This window comes from Gorilla gorilla, chromosome 15, assembly GCF_029281585.2.
Source record: "Gorilla gorilla gorilla isolate KB3781 chromosome 15, NHGRI_mGorGor1-v2.1_pri, whole genome shotgun sequence".
In the NCBI taxonomy this organism is placed as follows: domain Eukaryota; kingdom Metazoa; phylum Chordata; class Mammalia; order Primates; family Hominidae; genus Gorilla; species Gorilla gorilla.
In genome coordinates, this window is record NC_073239.2 from 34,016,624 (window position 1) to 34,033,224 (window position 16,601).

Genomic DNA, 16,601 nt, shown 5'->3' on the forward strand with positions numbered 1-16,601 from the left:
TCACAAAGGCAGACACTCTGTTTCTTCACTATTGTAGCCCTAGTGGTTGGCATGTAGTAAGCTCTAAATACCTGCCTTCTCCTCCCTATAACAATCCTCAGAGAAGACACAGGGTCCTGAGATGGATCAGAACTTTGTAATTATATTCAGGAGGAGTTCTGTCTATTCATTCATCATGACATGTGTAGTATCATGTGCTTTTTTTTAAAATTTAGTTTTAATACATTTTCAATCAGCCTATGCACATGGAATACGCGCCATTTAGAACCGTGGAATTCTGGGCCCAGCTGGACTCAGCCAGCACAGAGCAAGCACTGTTAGCAATGATTTGAACACTTTTTTGAATACTTGGTATATCTCACTTCCCGTGGCTTGATGAAAACAAACATTTATTGAACACGAACTATGTGCTAGATGTACCCTTTGTCTTTATGTTGCTTATGGTCTGGGGAGGAAAGAGACGCTAAACAAGTAACCACAAGTTTGTAAGTTTTACAAAAGGGGCAGATGATATGCCACAGAGATGCAGAACAGAGGGGTCCGAGTCTAGTTTAGGGAATCAGGGGAAGGCGTCTCTGACTAAGGAATATTGGAGCTGAGATCCAGAGGACGAGAGGAAGTTAGAGCAGGATGCAGGGAGCAGTACATGTGTGGGCTTCCCTTGAACTTAGGAAGAAAGGGTGTCTAATGGGCAGCAGGAAGTACTAAGCTCCACCTCTCTACTGTGAACTGGGGCTTGCCCCATCCACACTGTGGATCTCGACTCCTCACTTGTCATGAGTGGTTGGCTGAGAGGGCCTGTGCTGACCTGGACTCTGGGCTGGGTCTAGCGGGCAAACGCCACACTAAAGGGAAAAGGAGTCGTGGGTAGGCAGGCAACCCTCAGGACTCCCTTCTCTCAGGCATCACACAGGCTGTTGCGAATTCAGCACCACCAGCGCTCATCAGAGCAATTTTAAACATCATCCCCACCGGTAATTTTTACTCGTTTCTTTATTAATATAGAAAAGGAGCCCAGGGCAGCTGGACCAGTAGTACAAAGCACCACGAGTTAATACCATTCTGGTGAAAGGGATGGTTTTACAAAAGTGAAGGAGCATGCAGGAGCCTCCAGGTTCTGAGGCCAGGCCCAGCCTACTGCCCAGAACCCCTGAAACAGCTCCCTGGGAAAAAGCTGACAGATGGGTCAGGGGTGGATTGAGCTGGAAACCATGGGGACAGATGGCAGGGATAGAGGGTCATGCAGTGGGAACCACCCAGTGGCTGATAAGGACAGGGAACTTGTGGCTGGAGGCTCCCCACTGGGCCATGGGCAGGGGCTTGCAGATGGCCTCAGCTCTGGGGGCAGGTAGAGAAACTGCAGAGACTCATGGGCATGGAGAACCCAGACATGGCCCTGGGGCTGAAGGGCCTTTCCACCCTCTCTTCACCAGGAGCCACCTTTGCTCTATACTACATATGGGGCTTCAGGGCCCAAGGCACAGGGGAGGCTCAGAGGCCTCCTGATGGGAGGAAGATGGGGCAAGGAAGGAAGCACTTGAGTGTCCCTAGCTTAGGCAGCCAGGGATGAGACACAGGCAGGACAACAGCACCCCCGCATAGTGGGGCTAGAATGTGGGGCAGGGACAGGCTTATCCTCGGCCAGTGACTAGGACCAGCCCCATGGCAATGGTGCCTGTCTCCAGCCTTAGCAAATCAAGTGTGCAACAAGCACAGGGTGTCGGCAGACCTGGGCTCTAGCCTTACAAGCTCTGCCAGAACTTGAATCACACAGAGCTGTATCACCATGGTCCAGCCATGTCCTGCCTTGGCCTGTTTCCTCCTCTGTCAATGAGGGCTTTGAATAAGACCTTCTAGGTCATGAAAAGGACTCTGCAGGTGAAGGGAACTCCAGGACCTGCTCTTGGCAGTTAACCAGACCCTGGATGGAACTGGTATGGGATGGGGTGAAGTGGGGGATGGAGGAGGAAGGTGTTCTTGCATGGAACCTATCCCCACAAACACTACAGAGCGAGGAAAGGCCACCGGAAGCCCTTCTTTGCCCGGAGGAAGAAAGGCCGCAGAGAGAGTGAATGTGGCTTGGTGCAATCCCTTCACATCCTCCACCATCTGGGTAACACTTGGCAAGGAGTGGATGGGTGGCATCGTGCAACCCTTTATGTTCTTCCCTGGGGGTGGCACTCAAGGCCTCTTGTGGCTTCTGCCTTCAGCCTTCAGTGTGGAGTCAAGAGTGTTCTTTTCACTGTCGTCCTGTTCTGGGAACAGCACAAGACTCTGCCTGGCTGGCACATGTTAGTTGGTGAGGAAAGGACAGAGTGGGTGAGTAAGCAGACAGGGAGGTAAGAGTGACTCTCTGGCTTTCTCCTCTTCCTCTTCAGAGAGCGGCTCAATCAACTGAGTCGCAGATCTCCTCCACCACAGCATTGAAGATGTGTGGCTGGTCAGCATAGACATGGTGAGAGGCACCCTTAATCTCCTGTGGAGAGAGAACCCGCAGGGGCGGGATGGCCCTTTATTCCTGGTGCTGGGAAGCCTTCTCGCTATTTCTTTTCCCCTTAGACTTGCTTGCCTGCCACCCACGAGCTCTTATCAGAGATAATGCTCCACCTTTCTCGCTTGGATCTTGGTATTTTCCTTTGACAGCCAATGCTTTCCCATTCTACTTACCTGATGAACATTCACTCTGTCTTTCCTTCCGTGTTAGCCCCACCACTGATCTGCTCATTTAATCCAAAGGTCCAGTAAACCTGGGCCCATGGTTGGCACCCAGCCTCATTAAGCACACTCATTGGCACATGGCGGAGAGGGGTAAGAAAAAAGGGGAGGAGGTGTGGTGCGGAGGCTTCATGGCAGCCTCTGCTATTCACTCTACTGCCCATGGCTCTGGTTTTGGGGTAGAAACTACATGGGGGCTGGAGTAGCAGCAGGTACCTGGCTGCTAGACAAGAACCAGCCTTTTAGCCGAACTGGGCTAAAAGCGGGAAGCACCCTAATGAAGACATTACAATACCAGCACTTTGGGAGGCCAAGGTGGGCGGATCACCTGAGGTCAGGAGTTCGAGACCAGCCTGACCAACATGGAGAAACCTCGTCTCTATTAAAAATACAAAATTAGCTGGGCGTGGTGGCGCATGCCTATAATCCCAGCTACTCGGGAGGCTGAGGCAGGAGAATCGCTTGAACCCGGGAGGCGGAGGTTGCAGTGAGCCGAGATTGTACCATTGCCCTCCAGCCTGGGCAACAAAAGCGAGACTCCATCTCAAAAAAAAAAAAAAAGAAAACAAAAAAGATATTCCAAAGAGAGTTTCCAAACTTCTCAAATCTACTGCTCTATCTCAGTCTGTCCATTCCTCTTTCTCCTTGATCACCCTTCTCTACCCCAAGGCTGAGAGGTGATTGACTCTCAGTTATCATTTCCACTCCTTGGGTGGTGCAACATACCATGTCTCGGACATAGGAATCCGGCCGCTGCATCTTCACCTTTTTTCCCGTACTGGTATCTATCCAGGTGTCGGACCCGTAGATCATGGTGATAGGCACATCTTTTCGAATCAAGTGAATTCGCTCCAGCATAGGGCGCCGGGCCCAGCCAAAGGACTCCATCATGGCTTTGAATGCTGTCTCACCACTGTCATAAGCAAAACAGCAATAAACTCCACAGCAGAATATGTCAACTTGTTGGTCTCTTCAGAGACTGAGGCAGAATCTTAGTCATCTTTGTATTCCTGTCAAAGCCCCACACTGGGCTCATTAAATATTGGTAAGATTAGGGGATGACCAAAATTCCAGAGGCCTCCCATCACAGAAGAGTTCAGAGGAACACTTGTGAAAAACCCCATGGCAGTACGAACTGTCCAAGAATCTGAGAATGAAATGGGTTATTATTGACTCAACAAATATTCTGTCATGCCCTGGACTGGGAAAGGGGACATATGAACAAGAAAGGCAGGGTGCTGTCCCTCCTGGAGCTCACACACTTTAGCTTATGTGTTAGGGAGGTAGGCATTAAGTAACTAATCATATGATTAATTGTTATTTAATTTAAAATTTCTTGGGCTGGGCACGGTGGCTCACACCTGTAATCCCAGCACTTTGGGAGGCTGAGGCGGGCGGATCATTTGAGGTCAGGGGTTTAAGACCAGCCTGGCCAACATGGTGAGACCCTGTCTCTACTAAAAATACAAAAATTAGCGGGGCGTGGTGGCGCGCTTCTGTAATCTCAGCTACTCAGGAGGCTGAGGCAGGAGAATTGCTTGAGCCTGGGAGACAGAGGTTGCAGTGAGCCAAGATCATGCCACTGCACTCTAGCCTGGGCGACAGAGCGAGACTCTGTCTCAAAAAAACAAACAAACAGCTGGGCACGGAGGCTCATGCCTATAATCCCAGCACTTTGGGAGGCTGATGCGGGCAGATCACCTGAGGTCGGGAGTTCGAGACCAGCCTGGCCAACATGGTGAAACCCATCTCTACTAAAAATACAAAATTAGCCAGGCATGGTGGTGCATGCCAGCAATCCTAGCTACTTGGGAGGCTGAGGCAGGAGAATCGCTTGAACCTGGGAGACAGAGGTTGCAGTGAGCCGAGATCATGCCATTGCACTCCAGCGTGGGCAAAATGAGCAAACCTCCATCTCAAAAACAAACAAACAAACAAACAAACAAAAAACAACTTAAAATTTCCCAAGAAGGATGAAAAGGTGGTCGAGTGCTATGAAAACACAGACTGGGGATTTAGCCTGTTGGGGGTCTAGAGACATGGTCAGAAGTTCATCTGAGGTGAACGCTTAACAGTGAGTACTATAGTAGTGAAAAGGGCTTCCTGAGAAGACTCTGGAATTAAAAATCAGTCTTCCAAGGGCTGGGGGAGCAGCAGTTTCTGTTAAGCAAGAAACAACGAATGCCAATGTAATCTATTTCACTCCCTGGTCATTTGCTCAGGTAGGATGAATTGAGGCCGTATCATGAGGTGTCCACAAGGCTGGGGCAGAGCCAGCTTTCTGGGGCTGGTCTGCAGCTTCTGCTAGAGATAGGGCAGGTTGGGGACACTGCTGCCTCCTAGGCTTGGCCTGTTTGGTACCATCAGATCTCCATTCTCTTTTACATGTACAGATGAAAGGGAACCTGAGTTCTGCCCAGGCCATCAGAAATAAATTTTTCCTGAAGATACTGCAGCACGGCAGAAAAAGCATGGAATCTGGAGTCAAATGAATTCAAATCCTCAGCTGTGTTTTCTTAGCAAGTCATGTAACCAGAATATACTTTAGTTTCCTCATCTATAAATGTAGAGTATTATACCTACTTCACTAGGACATCATTAGGAAAATAAAAATATATACAAAGCCCCTAAGTTTAGGTGAGGTGAAGTAGATACCCTCAAACATGTTGGTCAAATTTCATGTTTTCCAAGGAAATGATAAGAGTTACCATGAGCTTGTCAGGGTTACAAAGTCAAAAAACTCAGGGAGTTACAAAATTGAGTGATGGTGTTTGGGGGTGAGGGAGCTGGTTGTCACTGATGTCACCTTTGCTTCCTCTGGGACGTGAATGAATTATAAACTTATATACTCTGTGGCTTAGGTTGGGAGGACATTGTACAGAACTAGGTCTGGGATGGGGAAAGTTCTGGGGAAAGGGCTAGGGGTGGGCCTGTGGGGCCTCAGGTGGGTATGAGACAGGCACTGAGCCCATGGGGGCTGAGAGAAGGGCCAACGGCAGGAAGACAGGGGAACCTGATTTGACTGCTGAGCTGGGAGTTTCTATACTACTGTTTGATCAGGGTTCTTCAATTAGCTGAGCTCATGTGGAATGCTGGACAGACGGCTCACACACTGCCCAACAGCTGTTGGGGTTTGAGGTTAATGTTCAGACAGTATTGCTGGAATGCAAATCTCTGCCTTTCTCATGGCTTTGGGCTCCCAACAAGTGACTTGGACAGCCCTAGAAAGGAGTAGGGCAGTAAGCTTGCCTTTGCTGAGATACCTCCCAGCAGCTCGGGGTGTCACCAACATGGCCTCGTGGTATCAGCCAGTCACAGGGCACTTCCACATAAGAGGATTACCTCCCTGACTGCCCTGCCATCCACGGTGCCCAAACTGCAGGTAGGTAGGCTTATGGGGCCTGCTGTGTAAATAAGCAGCCCCAGATAGGAACTTTTCAAAGTTCTCGGGACACCCCCAAATCTCCCAAAGATGCAAATAAATTTCTGTCTCAATGATAAGGCATTTCAAATGCACATAATTAAATTTTAAAATGCATGCTCTTTCATTGAGAAATTCTATTGGTAGTCATGTGTTCAACAGACACAGTCACGTGTGTACAAAGGAATATGTACATGGAGGCCCTCTGAAGAAATGGTACATGTGCTATTTTAGACTGGAAATAAGGAAATGTAGGGAGTACAGGCCCGAGATAAGGGGAAGACTTCCTTTCCTTTTGAAAAATATCATGTTTTCGCTAATTATTTTTGACCTGAAAAAAGAAAAAAATACCATGTTTGTATCAATTTTTCAGTTAAAAAAATCTTTTAAAATATTAATATTTTCCAGACTCTTGCTCATCAGGCCAATTGCATACCTGTAGGGAACAGTGAGGCCCTTCCTCTAGAGATGAGCAGCATGTTTAATTAATCTATTATCTTCTGTATTCCTTTGTGTCTATCCCTGGGGAACTCTCTGGAAATGATCAGGCTTGCTAGTGCCTGTGTTTACCTAACTGAGTCAGAGCTTTGTTGAAGAAGAAATAAAGCCCAGAACTCCAGCAGCTAAGAGTTTTATCTCCTAACAACTGTCTGCCCCAAGCTGGCCTGGGGAGCGGCCCTCACCTGGGATTCTGTGCGTTGCAGTGGTAGATATACTCTGATATGGTATCATCTTCAAAGAAGTCTGCAAACTTGCGTTTGAAGTCCGGCCGGAATCGCTGCACCAGACCAGGCCCTGGGAGGGGATAGAAAAACACAGACAGGCCAATTTGGGAGGTGGGGCAGGGAAGACTCCTGCCTGTGTATGTTTTGAGAACTTTAACTAAACCTTATTTCTCTTAAGGGTTTGTTTGCTTTATTCATTTAACACTACAGCGGCAGAAAGAGTGCAGGAATCTACTGGGAAGGTCCAGGTGACTTCAAATCACAAAGTCAGCTCATTACCAAAGAATTTAGAGACAGTCTAACAACACCGAGGAGCCAGGTTATTTTCAGCTCAATGAAGCCCCGAGATCTTTCCCTGCAAGAATCACAAGCCCTCCCCATCAGAATCCATGGCTGAGATGCTCTTCTCTTACAGCCTGAGCTATGTTCTCCTTCTCCCAGACACCCTTATGCCTTTTAATCTTCTGATGGTAGCGGATGGAACTAGACCACCTCCCCACAGCGCTCTCATTTTCAGGCCTGTGTTAGAATATGTGGAGAGGTGAACTAAGCACAATCGTGTCTCAGACTCAGGGCACTGTTTTACAACAATCTGTTCGTTTCACCTCATTATGGTATATATACATGCAACGACAGACTATAAAAATGAGGTCTACTGATCAACTTCTGATCCCTCATCTCTCTCTTTCTTTCTGGTCTTCTCTCTGTTTATGAGAAGCAAGAGGGAGGTAAGAAGGGGCTGGGTTGGGGGTGCCATGAAGATCTGCATGGGCCTGGCCCTCCCTCCTGCATAGTCCTTCATGGCTGCTGGCCAACTTCCCCAACCATGATAGCTCTGATGCTCCTGCATGAGCCTGGCCAGAGGTGAGAAGAGGGGAGAGTAGCTCGAGCAGACCTTCTTTTTGGCAAAGGACTATAGACTCTGTTGGAGACCACGGTGCTGGGAGCCTCTGCCCACTTACTGTCCTTTGGCACCCGTGTCTTGGTATCCTTCCTCTCTCTCAGAACTCCTAAACTCCTATCTTCTAATCAAATGCTGTTTTTCTTTATCTGGAATCATTCTGTTTTTCTCGAAGGACCTAGAGAGATAACTCTTACTTAGCCATCAGCAATTAACTCATAATAATGGGCTATTGAATATTACTCTGTAAGCACAACCATCAGTACAAGACAGGCATCACCAGTCTTTTCCATTGGAAAAGATTGCACTTTTCTGCTTTGCACTTCATCAGAGTAAAAAGCTCCCCAGCGGAGAAGGGTGCTGGCAGTGTGAGGTCAGAAGGCTGGAGATATTGATACTATTCATTATGGCTAGCTCCCCATGGTCCTCCACCTCCTTTTCTCCCTTTTACCCACAGAATTTGCTGACAGCTACCAAGTGCTAGGCGACACAGAGCAGGTGAAGATGTGGTGCTTGCCTGCACAAGTGCATGGTTCAGAGGGGCTTGCCTGCCACTGTGGGTTATGTTGGAGGCTTTGGTTCTGACCTCTCCCTGCTGCAGGTGTTGGGTGAACCACAGGGATGGGATCCAGTGGTTACTGGGCATGAATCACCAGCAGGTTTTCATAAAATTTCACACACATTGGGTGTGGTGGCTCATGCCTGTAATCCCAGCACTTTGGGAGGCTGATGCGGATGGATCACTAGAGGCTAGGAGTTCAAGACCAGCCTAGCCAACATGGTGAAACCCCGTCTCTACTGAAAATACAAAAATTAGCCAGGTGTGGTGGGGTACACCTGCAGTCCCAGCTACTCAGGAGGCTCAGGCAGGGGAATGGCTTGAACCCGGGAGGCGGAGGTTGCAGTGAGCTGAGATCACACCACTGCACAGCAGCCTGGGAGACAGAGTGAGACTCTGGTAGCTATTCTGCTCCACCTGTTCCTGGCATAGGAAAAGCTTTTCCCATGCCGATGAAGAGAAAAAATACAAAAAACAAAAAACAGGCCAGGTGCAGTGGCTCACGCCTGTAATCCCAGCACTTCGGGAGGCCGAGGCAGGCAGATCACGAGGTCAGATCGAGACCAGCCTGGTTAACACGATGAAACCCCGTCTCTACTAAAAACACAAAAAAATTAGCTGGGCATGGTGGCAGGTGCCTGTAGTCCCAGTTACTTGGGAGGCTGAGGCAGGAGAATGGCATGAACCTGGGAGGCGGAGCTTGCAGTGAGCCGAGATCGCACCACTGCACTCCAGCCTGGGCGACAGAGCAAGACTTTGTCTCAAAAAAACCAAAACAAAACAAAAAAACGAAAAACCTTCTCAAACCTTGAACAAAGTGATCTGGTTCAGATTAACAGCTTTAAATAACAAGGCTAGGCCAATTTCCACTTTTTAGGAATAAGTGGGAAAGACACTGTGGGCCTTCTAGAACGTTATAGCCTTCCTTTAAGGAGATACTACAGGCTACTCACCCCAGGGCCCAGCTACTCGAAGAACAGCCAGTGGATTGGAACGTCCTAGGACAGATGCCACGGCTTTGACCCAGGCTGGGGGTGCACGGATCTCACTGGGGTTAGTTGGTCGGAGGGGAAAGCCCCATGGGTCCACCAGGATGAGGTGTTTAACTCTATGTTAAAGGCGGAAAGAGGAGAAGACACATTATATTCTCTGGTAGTTGCCATAGCCCCTTAAATCGCCTGGGAATGAGAGAAGTTTGGAAATGAATACTGGAAAGTTCCCAGTAAGGCCAGGAATTAGGTCACGAGGGATGGAGCCATCTCCTTATTACCTATCAGGGTACTTGATTGAGTAAGAAGTGGCCAGGAATCCTCCCAAACTGTGCCCCAGGAGGATCATGCTGGGGATCCCCATGGTCTCCCGCCATGTCTCTATCGATGTCACAAACTCATCCTCAGCCCCCTCCGGGTCCCTTGGGAATGCTGGCCTTGAGCTTCGCCCGAAGCCAAGCAGATCGAAGGTGTGCAGTGTGCGGCGGGCACTCAGTGAGTCCATGTTGAGGATCCAGAGACCCACGCCGCCCCCAAAACCATGCACCATCACCAAGGGGGTGCGGTCGTTTTGCTCGGGGCTCACAGTCACCGTCCAGATCTTATTCTGGTTTGGGAGGGATACATATCTGGCCAGGAACTTATTCTGGAGACCTGGGGAGGAAAGAATCCCATGGTAAGTCAATAAGTGTTTCCTGACGGCATCATGATTTTGCCTGGACTACCACTCTTCACATTCTCTCCATTCCCCAACCCTCCTCAACTTCCCTCAGCTCCTTCCTCTCACAACCCTCTGACCACTGAAAACAACTCTCTCCTTAACCAAACTTTAGGCAAGCCCTTCTGAGCCCTCTTCTTGACTAGGCTTTGACCTTGGCTCCTGGCCTGTCTTCCAAATGTCTAGCTCAGTCTTAGCAAGAATCATGCAAAGTCAGGATGAGTAAGTCATACATCAGTTAGTAAGAATTCCTTCATATTTGATCAAGTTCCTCATCCCTCACCTTTGACCTTCCTTCAGCAATGATCCTGTTAAACTGGTTTGAAAAGAACTCCCTTTATCTTTGATATCTCCCTTTATCTTTGATATCTCCTCAGCAATTTTCTATCCACTGACCCCCCTCACCATGCTGCTTGGTTATAAATCCCCACTAGTCCTTACTGTATTCAAGAGTTGAGCCTGATCTCTCTCCCCTATTGCAGTAGTTTTGAATGATCTTTACCGATTTAATCTGTCAGAATCACTTTTTCTTTAACACTACACACTCTAAAGAATTCAACTCCAATCACATTATAGACCATGTAGTCTGTACATAATAAGCGGGACCATCTCATCCCTTGAAACAGTGTGCCCAGCTCCCTTTAGGCCCAGGTGGCAGTGACACCACCAACCCCACAGAGCTCTTGCATCTATTGCTCTTGAACCTGTGTGTGCTTGGGGCTGGATGGATGGACAGAACTGTGGTCCAGCCAGTTGGAGGGAGCGATGGGTGTGGACTGAGCCTCGGGTGAGAGACGGAGGTGGGGCAGTGCTTGCTCTGCTGGTGTGACAGCAGTCTCCCGGGAAGAGCTGCCTGGGTGAAGCAGCCTGGATCCTGGACAGAGGCCTGAGAGCTCTGGCTGCTGTTTGTCTGCACTTACTCGGGCCCAGAAGAGAAAGGGTAGCTATGGCTGGGGCACTAGGGGTGTGGTGAAGATCATACGGGAAATATGGGAAGAAGTGGCTTAAGCGGCTTGTTTGAGCGAGTGGCTGCTGCTGCTAGTGGGATGCCCTGCTGCAATATAACAGTGCCGATGACAGCTGGTCTGCAAACCACAAACTACTGTGGTAGCCAGATAGGTGGGGGGCCAAAACCAGGTAGAACACAGGAATAGTAATATCAGAGAATGCAAGATTGCTGGCCAAGGGTCTGCAGGTGGTAAATCTAAGAAGTACTTGTGTGGTGAGAAGAGAGGAGAGGAGGAAGAGAGAAATGGGGGAGAAGGAAGGAGGAAGGGGAGAATGTACGTGTTCGTGTGTGTTAGCCGGCACTGGCATAGGGTTTGAGGTGAAGTTGCAGGAAGTGGCAGGAACTATCCACATGCCTAGGGAGATGGTGAGGAAGCACTATTATCGGATATGGTGCCGTCTGTATGCACCTCTTCCCTCACACAACTGACATCCTTTCCTCCCACCCCATACACACTGTTAATTAGGAGTCAGTGGGCTCAATGTAGCAGGCTCTGGGAAGATCCTGAATCCTTCTTGGGCTCCATGAGGGAGGTGGGACAAGCTGTCCATTCTACTTACACTGGAGGATCCTGGCTTCCACATTCTTCAGCTGAGACATGGAAGTGGGGCGCCACGTGGGCAGCCAGCTACTCAGCCAGCCTTGAGACCTGGGAGGAGGAGACAGAGACACTCATTGGCAACATTGGAAAGAAACATTGATGCTCTTAGCCTTGCTGAGAGTTACAAAAGAGATCTCAGGAAGCAGGGTGTTTCCTAGCCTCGGGAGACCTGCCCCCCATGGCAGGCAGCAGTTCCCTAGCTACCTGATAGACTGTTTCTTTTTGGTAAATGGGTATTAACAACATGCCCCTTGTTTCAATAGATATTCAGAACATCCTGTATATAATACTTTAGAGTTTACAAAGCTCTGTCACATTTATTATCTCACTTCAGCTTTCTAATTTCTCTTTGTTACTGATTATCATAATTTATGTTCAAGGAGATTAAAGGGAGAGGCATCTTTTAACTAATGTTTCAGTTATCCTTTGCTGTCTCCAGTACTAGCTGTTCCTTAACAGTAGGACAAATTCCCATGCCATCTGCCCTACTGGCAGGGCACTGGTTGGTGTTTATGTATGCCCTCTTCCAAGCCCCTAGAAGTGTGGAATACTGCGTTGTGCCCAACTGATCTCTCAGGTAATCAATCAGTCCAACCCATGGAGATGGGGTAGGCAGGGAGGAGGAGGTGAGAGACCTGGATTCAAGTTCTGTTATGGTTCACTGACAGGACACAGGTTCCCTCTGGTCTTGTTTTCTAGATTGTGAAATGAGTAGAAAGCTCACCTATGTCCTCACCTCTAATGACATGCGGTAACACAGATAACTCATCCTGTTTTCTCCTTCACACCCAGGGACCTTAAGTCATTGCAAGGTAGAGGTTAAAAGCACCAGCTCTGGAATTACACACACACACACACACACACACACACACACACACACACACACACACACACCCCTGCTGGACCTGAATCATAGTGTTATCATTGATGAGCAGAATGGTTTTGGCCCATTAAATAACCTGTCTTTGAGCATCTGTATACGTAAGGACACTTGTAAGATGCCCAGTACAAATGAGATGCTCAATGAATGACAGTTTGTATTATTCCTTGTTAACCCCATATGATATTTCTCTTTTCTTGAACTCTGCCTGAGTTACAGGACAGATATCTACAGCTATAGGAAGGGCCTGTGAACACTGGCATATTCAAGGTAGGGCACTCTAAGGGGGAGTGAGGGGAACCATTACCAAATCCCCTTGGCCCACACTGGGCATCCTGATACATCATTTGAAGCACAGAATTTTAGATTAGGATGTTTCCTTAGGAATCAACTAGTCTAGCCTCTGTATTTTACAGATGAGCAAACTGATGCCCAAAGAGGTCATACAAGTTAGAAAAAAAGAACCAGAACTAGAACCCCTTATCTCAAATCCAGGTTTCTCTCCCTGAACCTTCCAGCCTCAGCTTTTCAAGGTCATGTACAAATATTCACAGAACATAACCACATTTTTACATTTATGTCTGTTTTCTCAAGGGAGGTGTGATCTAAACTCTGAAGGCCAGAGTTCCAATTTTAGCACTGTCACTTACCAGCAATGTGACTATGGGCACATTATTTAGCTTTTCTGTGTCAGAGCTTCCTCATCTTGAAAAGGGAGGTAATAATATCTACCTCATAGGGTTGCTATAAAGATTAAAAGTGTTAATGCATCTAAAGCACATAGAATATTGCCTAGCACAAACTCCCAATCAACTTTCTTTCCCCCCAGCTAAATCATAAGTTGTCTACATTCCCAGTGTTTTGCAAGTAGCAACTCTCAGTGGATGTTTGAAGTTTGAAAGAAAAACTGGGGTTGCAGCTGGGAGTGATACATCAATGGTTTTAGCCAGATGAGAGTTGTCAATATCAATCGATCTAATCCTAGGGAGACTCAGAATCCTTTTAATATTCTACTGGAATTCCTTGTAGGCTTGAAGCACGGGGACAAAGACCACAGGATTTTGTCAGCCTTAAGAGACAAATTTTCTCTCTAAATCACAGACTGTGACAAGTCAGATCATAACACCTGGATCCCACATTGTCCTGTTACTGTACAAAGCAGAGTTCAGGAGAAACGCTACCCAAGGAACAGCATCATAGACTGCTCAGCAGAGAGTCCTTGGTGGGAGAATTATTTGCTTTCCTTCTTCACCAAAAATGTTACAAGTAAACACTGGAAATGGTGCCTGGCACACTGTATGTGCTCAAAACTATGCGGGAGGTAAGGGCTGGGGTGGGAAATTGAGGCAAGGAGCAGAAAAGACATTCAGCCATGAACTTAACCTGACTAGGACGGTCTCTGTCAACTTGATGGGGGTGAAGCACAAGGGGTTCTGTGCTGGGAGAGAATCCTGTTCTAGACCTCTGTGATCTTGGGCAAGTCTCCTAATTTCTATGGACACCAGCTTCTTCATTTTTAAAAAGGAGCTGAACTACCTGCATGCCCTCCAGCTCTAATATTCTGCCTCCCTAAGTCCTTTAAAGCATTGCAAATTTCCTCTTGGAAAAGTCATCTTAGAAAGTAAAACATTCCCCTGGACATTTCTTTCAAGCCCAGCAAGCTATTAATTATGGTCATAAAGTTAATTAGTTTCCCGGACTTCCAGTTCTACAGGTCTGAAAAACAGGATTACTGGGTCCAGGAAAGGCCCAATTCTGGTGAAACCAAGGCTCGGCTGGGAGCTGAGTCATTCTTCTCGTAGCAACTTTTTCTTACTCCTATCAGATTGCGAACTGCTAGTCACACCACCTACAGGTGGTATCCCAAACCTGATGCCCTTGAGAGAGTGGTAGCAAATCCCAATAGCTCTAAATCTGAAACCATTGCATTAAAGATGTTGTTATGATTATTAAAAGCATTATCAACTAGGATCACATGCGGCTACGTGTCTCGGTGGGCGACAGCTAAAGAAACTCGCAAGCCCGTTGTTCCACACCAATTTCAGCGCGATGGAGACCTCTCCAGTCTCTCCACATCTTCTCTTTGCCGGGCGGAGGGAGGAGGCTCTCTCCATCCCCACGATTGCCGTTCTGGGGCAAGTCGAGACGAGCACGCCTGGCTGCTACCTCCGCACCCGCGTCCCACAAGCTTGCTTTCGGGGATCTCACACATCAACATGGAATCTCTCCAGAGGCCAGAGGAGAATGAGGGGCACTCGCGAGGACTAAGGTAGAAAGCCAGGATCCCCGGGCTGCGGGCGAGCGCGTCTCCCATGGCTCCCCAGGCTCAGCCGCTGCCTCTTCTGGGCAAATGCAAAGCAAGCAACGCACCCACCACCCGCCCTCCCCGGAGGCCGACCTGGAAAAGGAAGGGCGGGAAGGTGTCTACAACTGTTCCTCAGCCACAGACAGTCCCAGGATCATGGCCCAGAGAGAGAGAGAGAAAGAGAGAAAGGGACAGGATTAACTCACTGCTGCTCCAGATCATCGGCCATAGTAAACAAGCCTTGCCAGGTCCTGGCGAGCCCGCCCAGCGCCTGACGCCAGCACCAGCTGACCCGGGAGGCCGCGGGGAACAAGGGGGCGTGGCCGCGCAGGGGGCAGGGCTCGCGGCGGGCCGGCGGTCGGCGGGTGGGACTCTCAAAACTCTGCAACTTGGTTTCAGCTAGTGGGGCCCTTGCTGTGTTTTCAATCACTGGCATGTGTCCCGGCAGAGATGTCTCTAACGGTCTCAGAATAGGACAGTAATCCTGGTCACACATTTGGGGGAGTCCTTGCAGGAGCTCCGACAGCCCTCCGTTCTCTCATAACTAAAAAGTGGTAGAACTACGCCTGCACGCTCGCACCCACTCTTTGGGCTTCCCGTTGTAACTGTGTCCTCCTGAAATCGACCCTTGTTAATGTTCCTTCTAGTAAGAGGCTTAAATGTTTGTGGAGACAACACCATTGGTTGAATGCTCCTACAAAGGGCCTGGATGCCAGATTTCGAAACTAAAATACAGGACACCTAGTTAAATGTAAATTTCAGATTTCAATAAAGCAAATACTTTTTTAGAATAAGTATGGGCCATGCAGCATTTGGGACATAAGTAAGCATCCTGTATTTTCTCTGGCAAACCTAAACCTATATGACATCTGCCAAAATGGGCATATCTCTGCTCTGATGTTGACTCTGACCCCAACCTATTTTCCAGGGAAAATATAGTTCAACTCCAGGTCACCCTCAGTTTGGAGGATAACAGTTGAAGGACTCACCAATAAGGCTAGGTCTGCTTTCGGTATGTAAGTGTGGGGACAGGGAGATAAGGCTGGCTTTGCCCGGAGGTCCTGAGTGCACTTCAGTTTGCTCAGCAGAGGAGCTAAATCTTGAGGCTGGCTGCTGAATTTGCTTGTACTGGTAAACAGGGCCTGACCTCCCTGGAACTGTCAGATTTCAGATCATCCCCTTAGTTAAAACCAGACTAGGGGTGGGGCGCGATGGCTCATGCCTGTAACCCTGCACCTTGGGAGGCCAAAGTGGGTGGATCACTTGCAGTCAGTAGTTCGAGACCAGTCTGGCCAACATGGTGAAACCCCATCTCTTACTAAAAATACAAAAAATTAGCCAGGTGTGGTAGCAGGCACCTGTAATCCTAGCTACTGGGGAGGCTGCGGCAGGAGAATTGCTTGAACCCAGGAGGCGGAGGTTGCAGTGAGCCAAAATTGTGACACTGCACTCCAGCCTGGGAGACAGAGTGAGACTCCATCTCAAAAAACAAAAACAAACAAGCAAGCAAACAAAAAAAACCAGACTGGGGAGTGGTGGAGGATGGGTGAGAGAATGCTGGTGCACAGGGGTTTATCAAAGCATTTTTCTTTAGCCTTCCTGCAGGACCCAGATGATTCTGAGATTTATTCTTTGTAGCAACACAGTGTTAAGCTGATCATTATAAAGACTTAACGTTTAGGAGAACCAGCATTTATAGAGTTTAGGGGCTTAGGAATTTGCCAGATGTGGTACAAAGTAGTTCAACTAGCAGAGGACTTGTCTCTTTCATGCAACCT

At 48.4% G+C, this 16,601-nt stretch overlaps 1 protein-coding gene across 1 annotated transcript; it reads right to left on the reverse strand.

Annotated features, from left to right (window-relative positions):
* Positions 1–975: 975 nt before the first annotated feature.
* ABHD4 (abhydrolase domain containing 4, N-acyl phospholipase B) lies at positions 976–15,134 on the reverse strand. The gene is made up of 7 exons (XM_004054902.5): positions 15,030–15,134; positions 11,598–11,686; positions 9,592–9,964; positions 9,275–9,429; positions 6,820–6,931; positions 3,442–3,628; positions 976–2,476 (listed from the first exon to the last, which is right to left on the reverse strand). The coding sequence occupies exons 1-7, from the start codon at positions 15,050–15,052 to the stop codon at positions 2,387–2,389; spliced, it is 1,029 nt and encodes a 342-aa protein (XP_004054950.1). The 5' UTR covers positions 15,053–15,134; the 3' UTR covers positions 976–2,386.
* Positions 15,135–16,601: the final 1,467 nt, after the last annotated feature.

Coding starts and splice junctions, on each gene's coding strand:
- ABHD4 (XM_004054902.5), bottom strand. CDS start 15,052: ATGGCCGATGATCTGGAGCAGCA. Junction 9,965..11,597: donor GGAAGCCAGGATCCTCCAGT/GTAAGTAGAATG, acceptor TTTCCTCCCCAG/GTCTCCAGAATAAGTTCCTG. Junction 2,477..3,441: donor ATTCCTATGTCCGAGACATG/GTATGTTGCACC, acceptor CTCTCTCCACAG/GAGATTAAGGGTGCCTCTCA.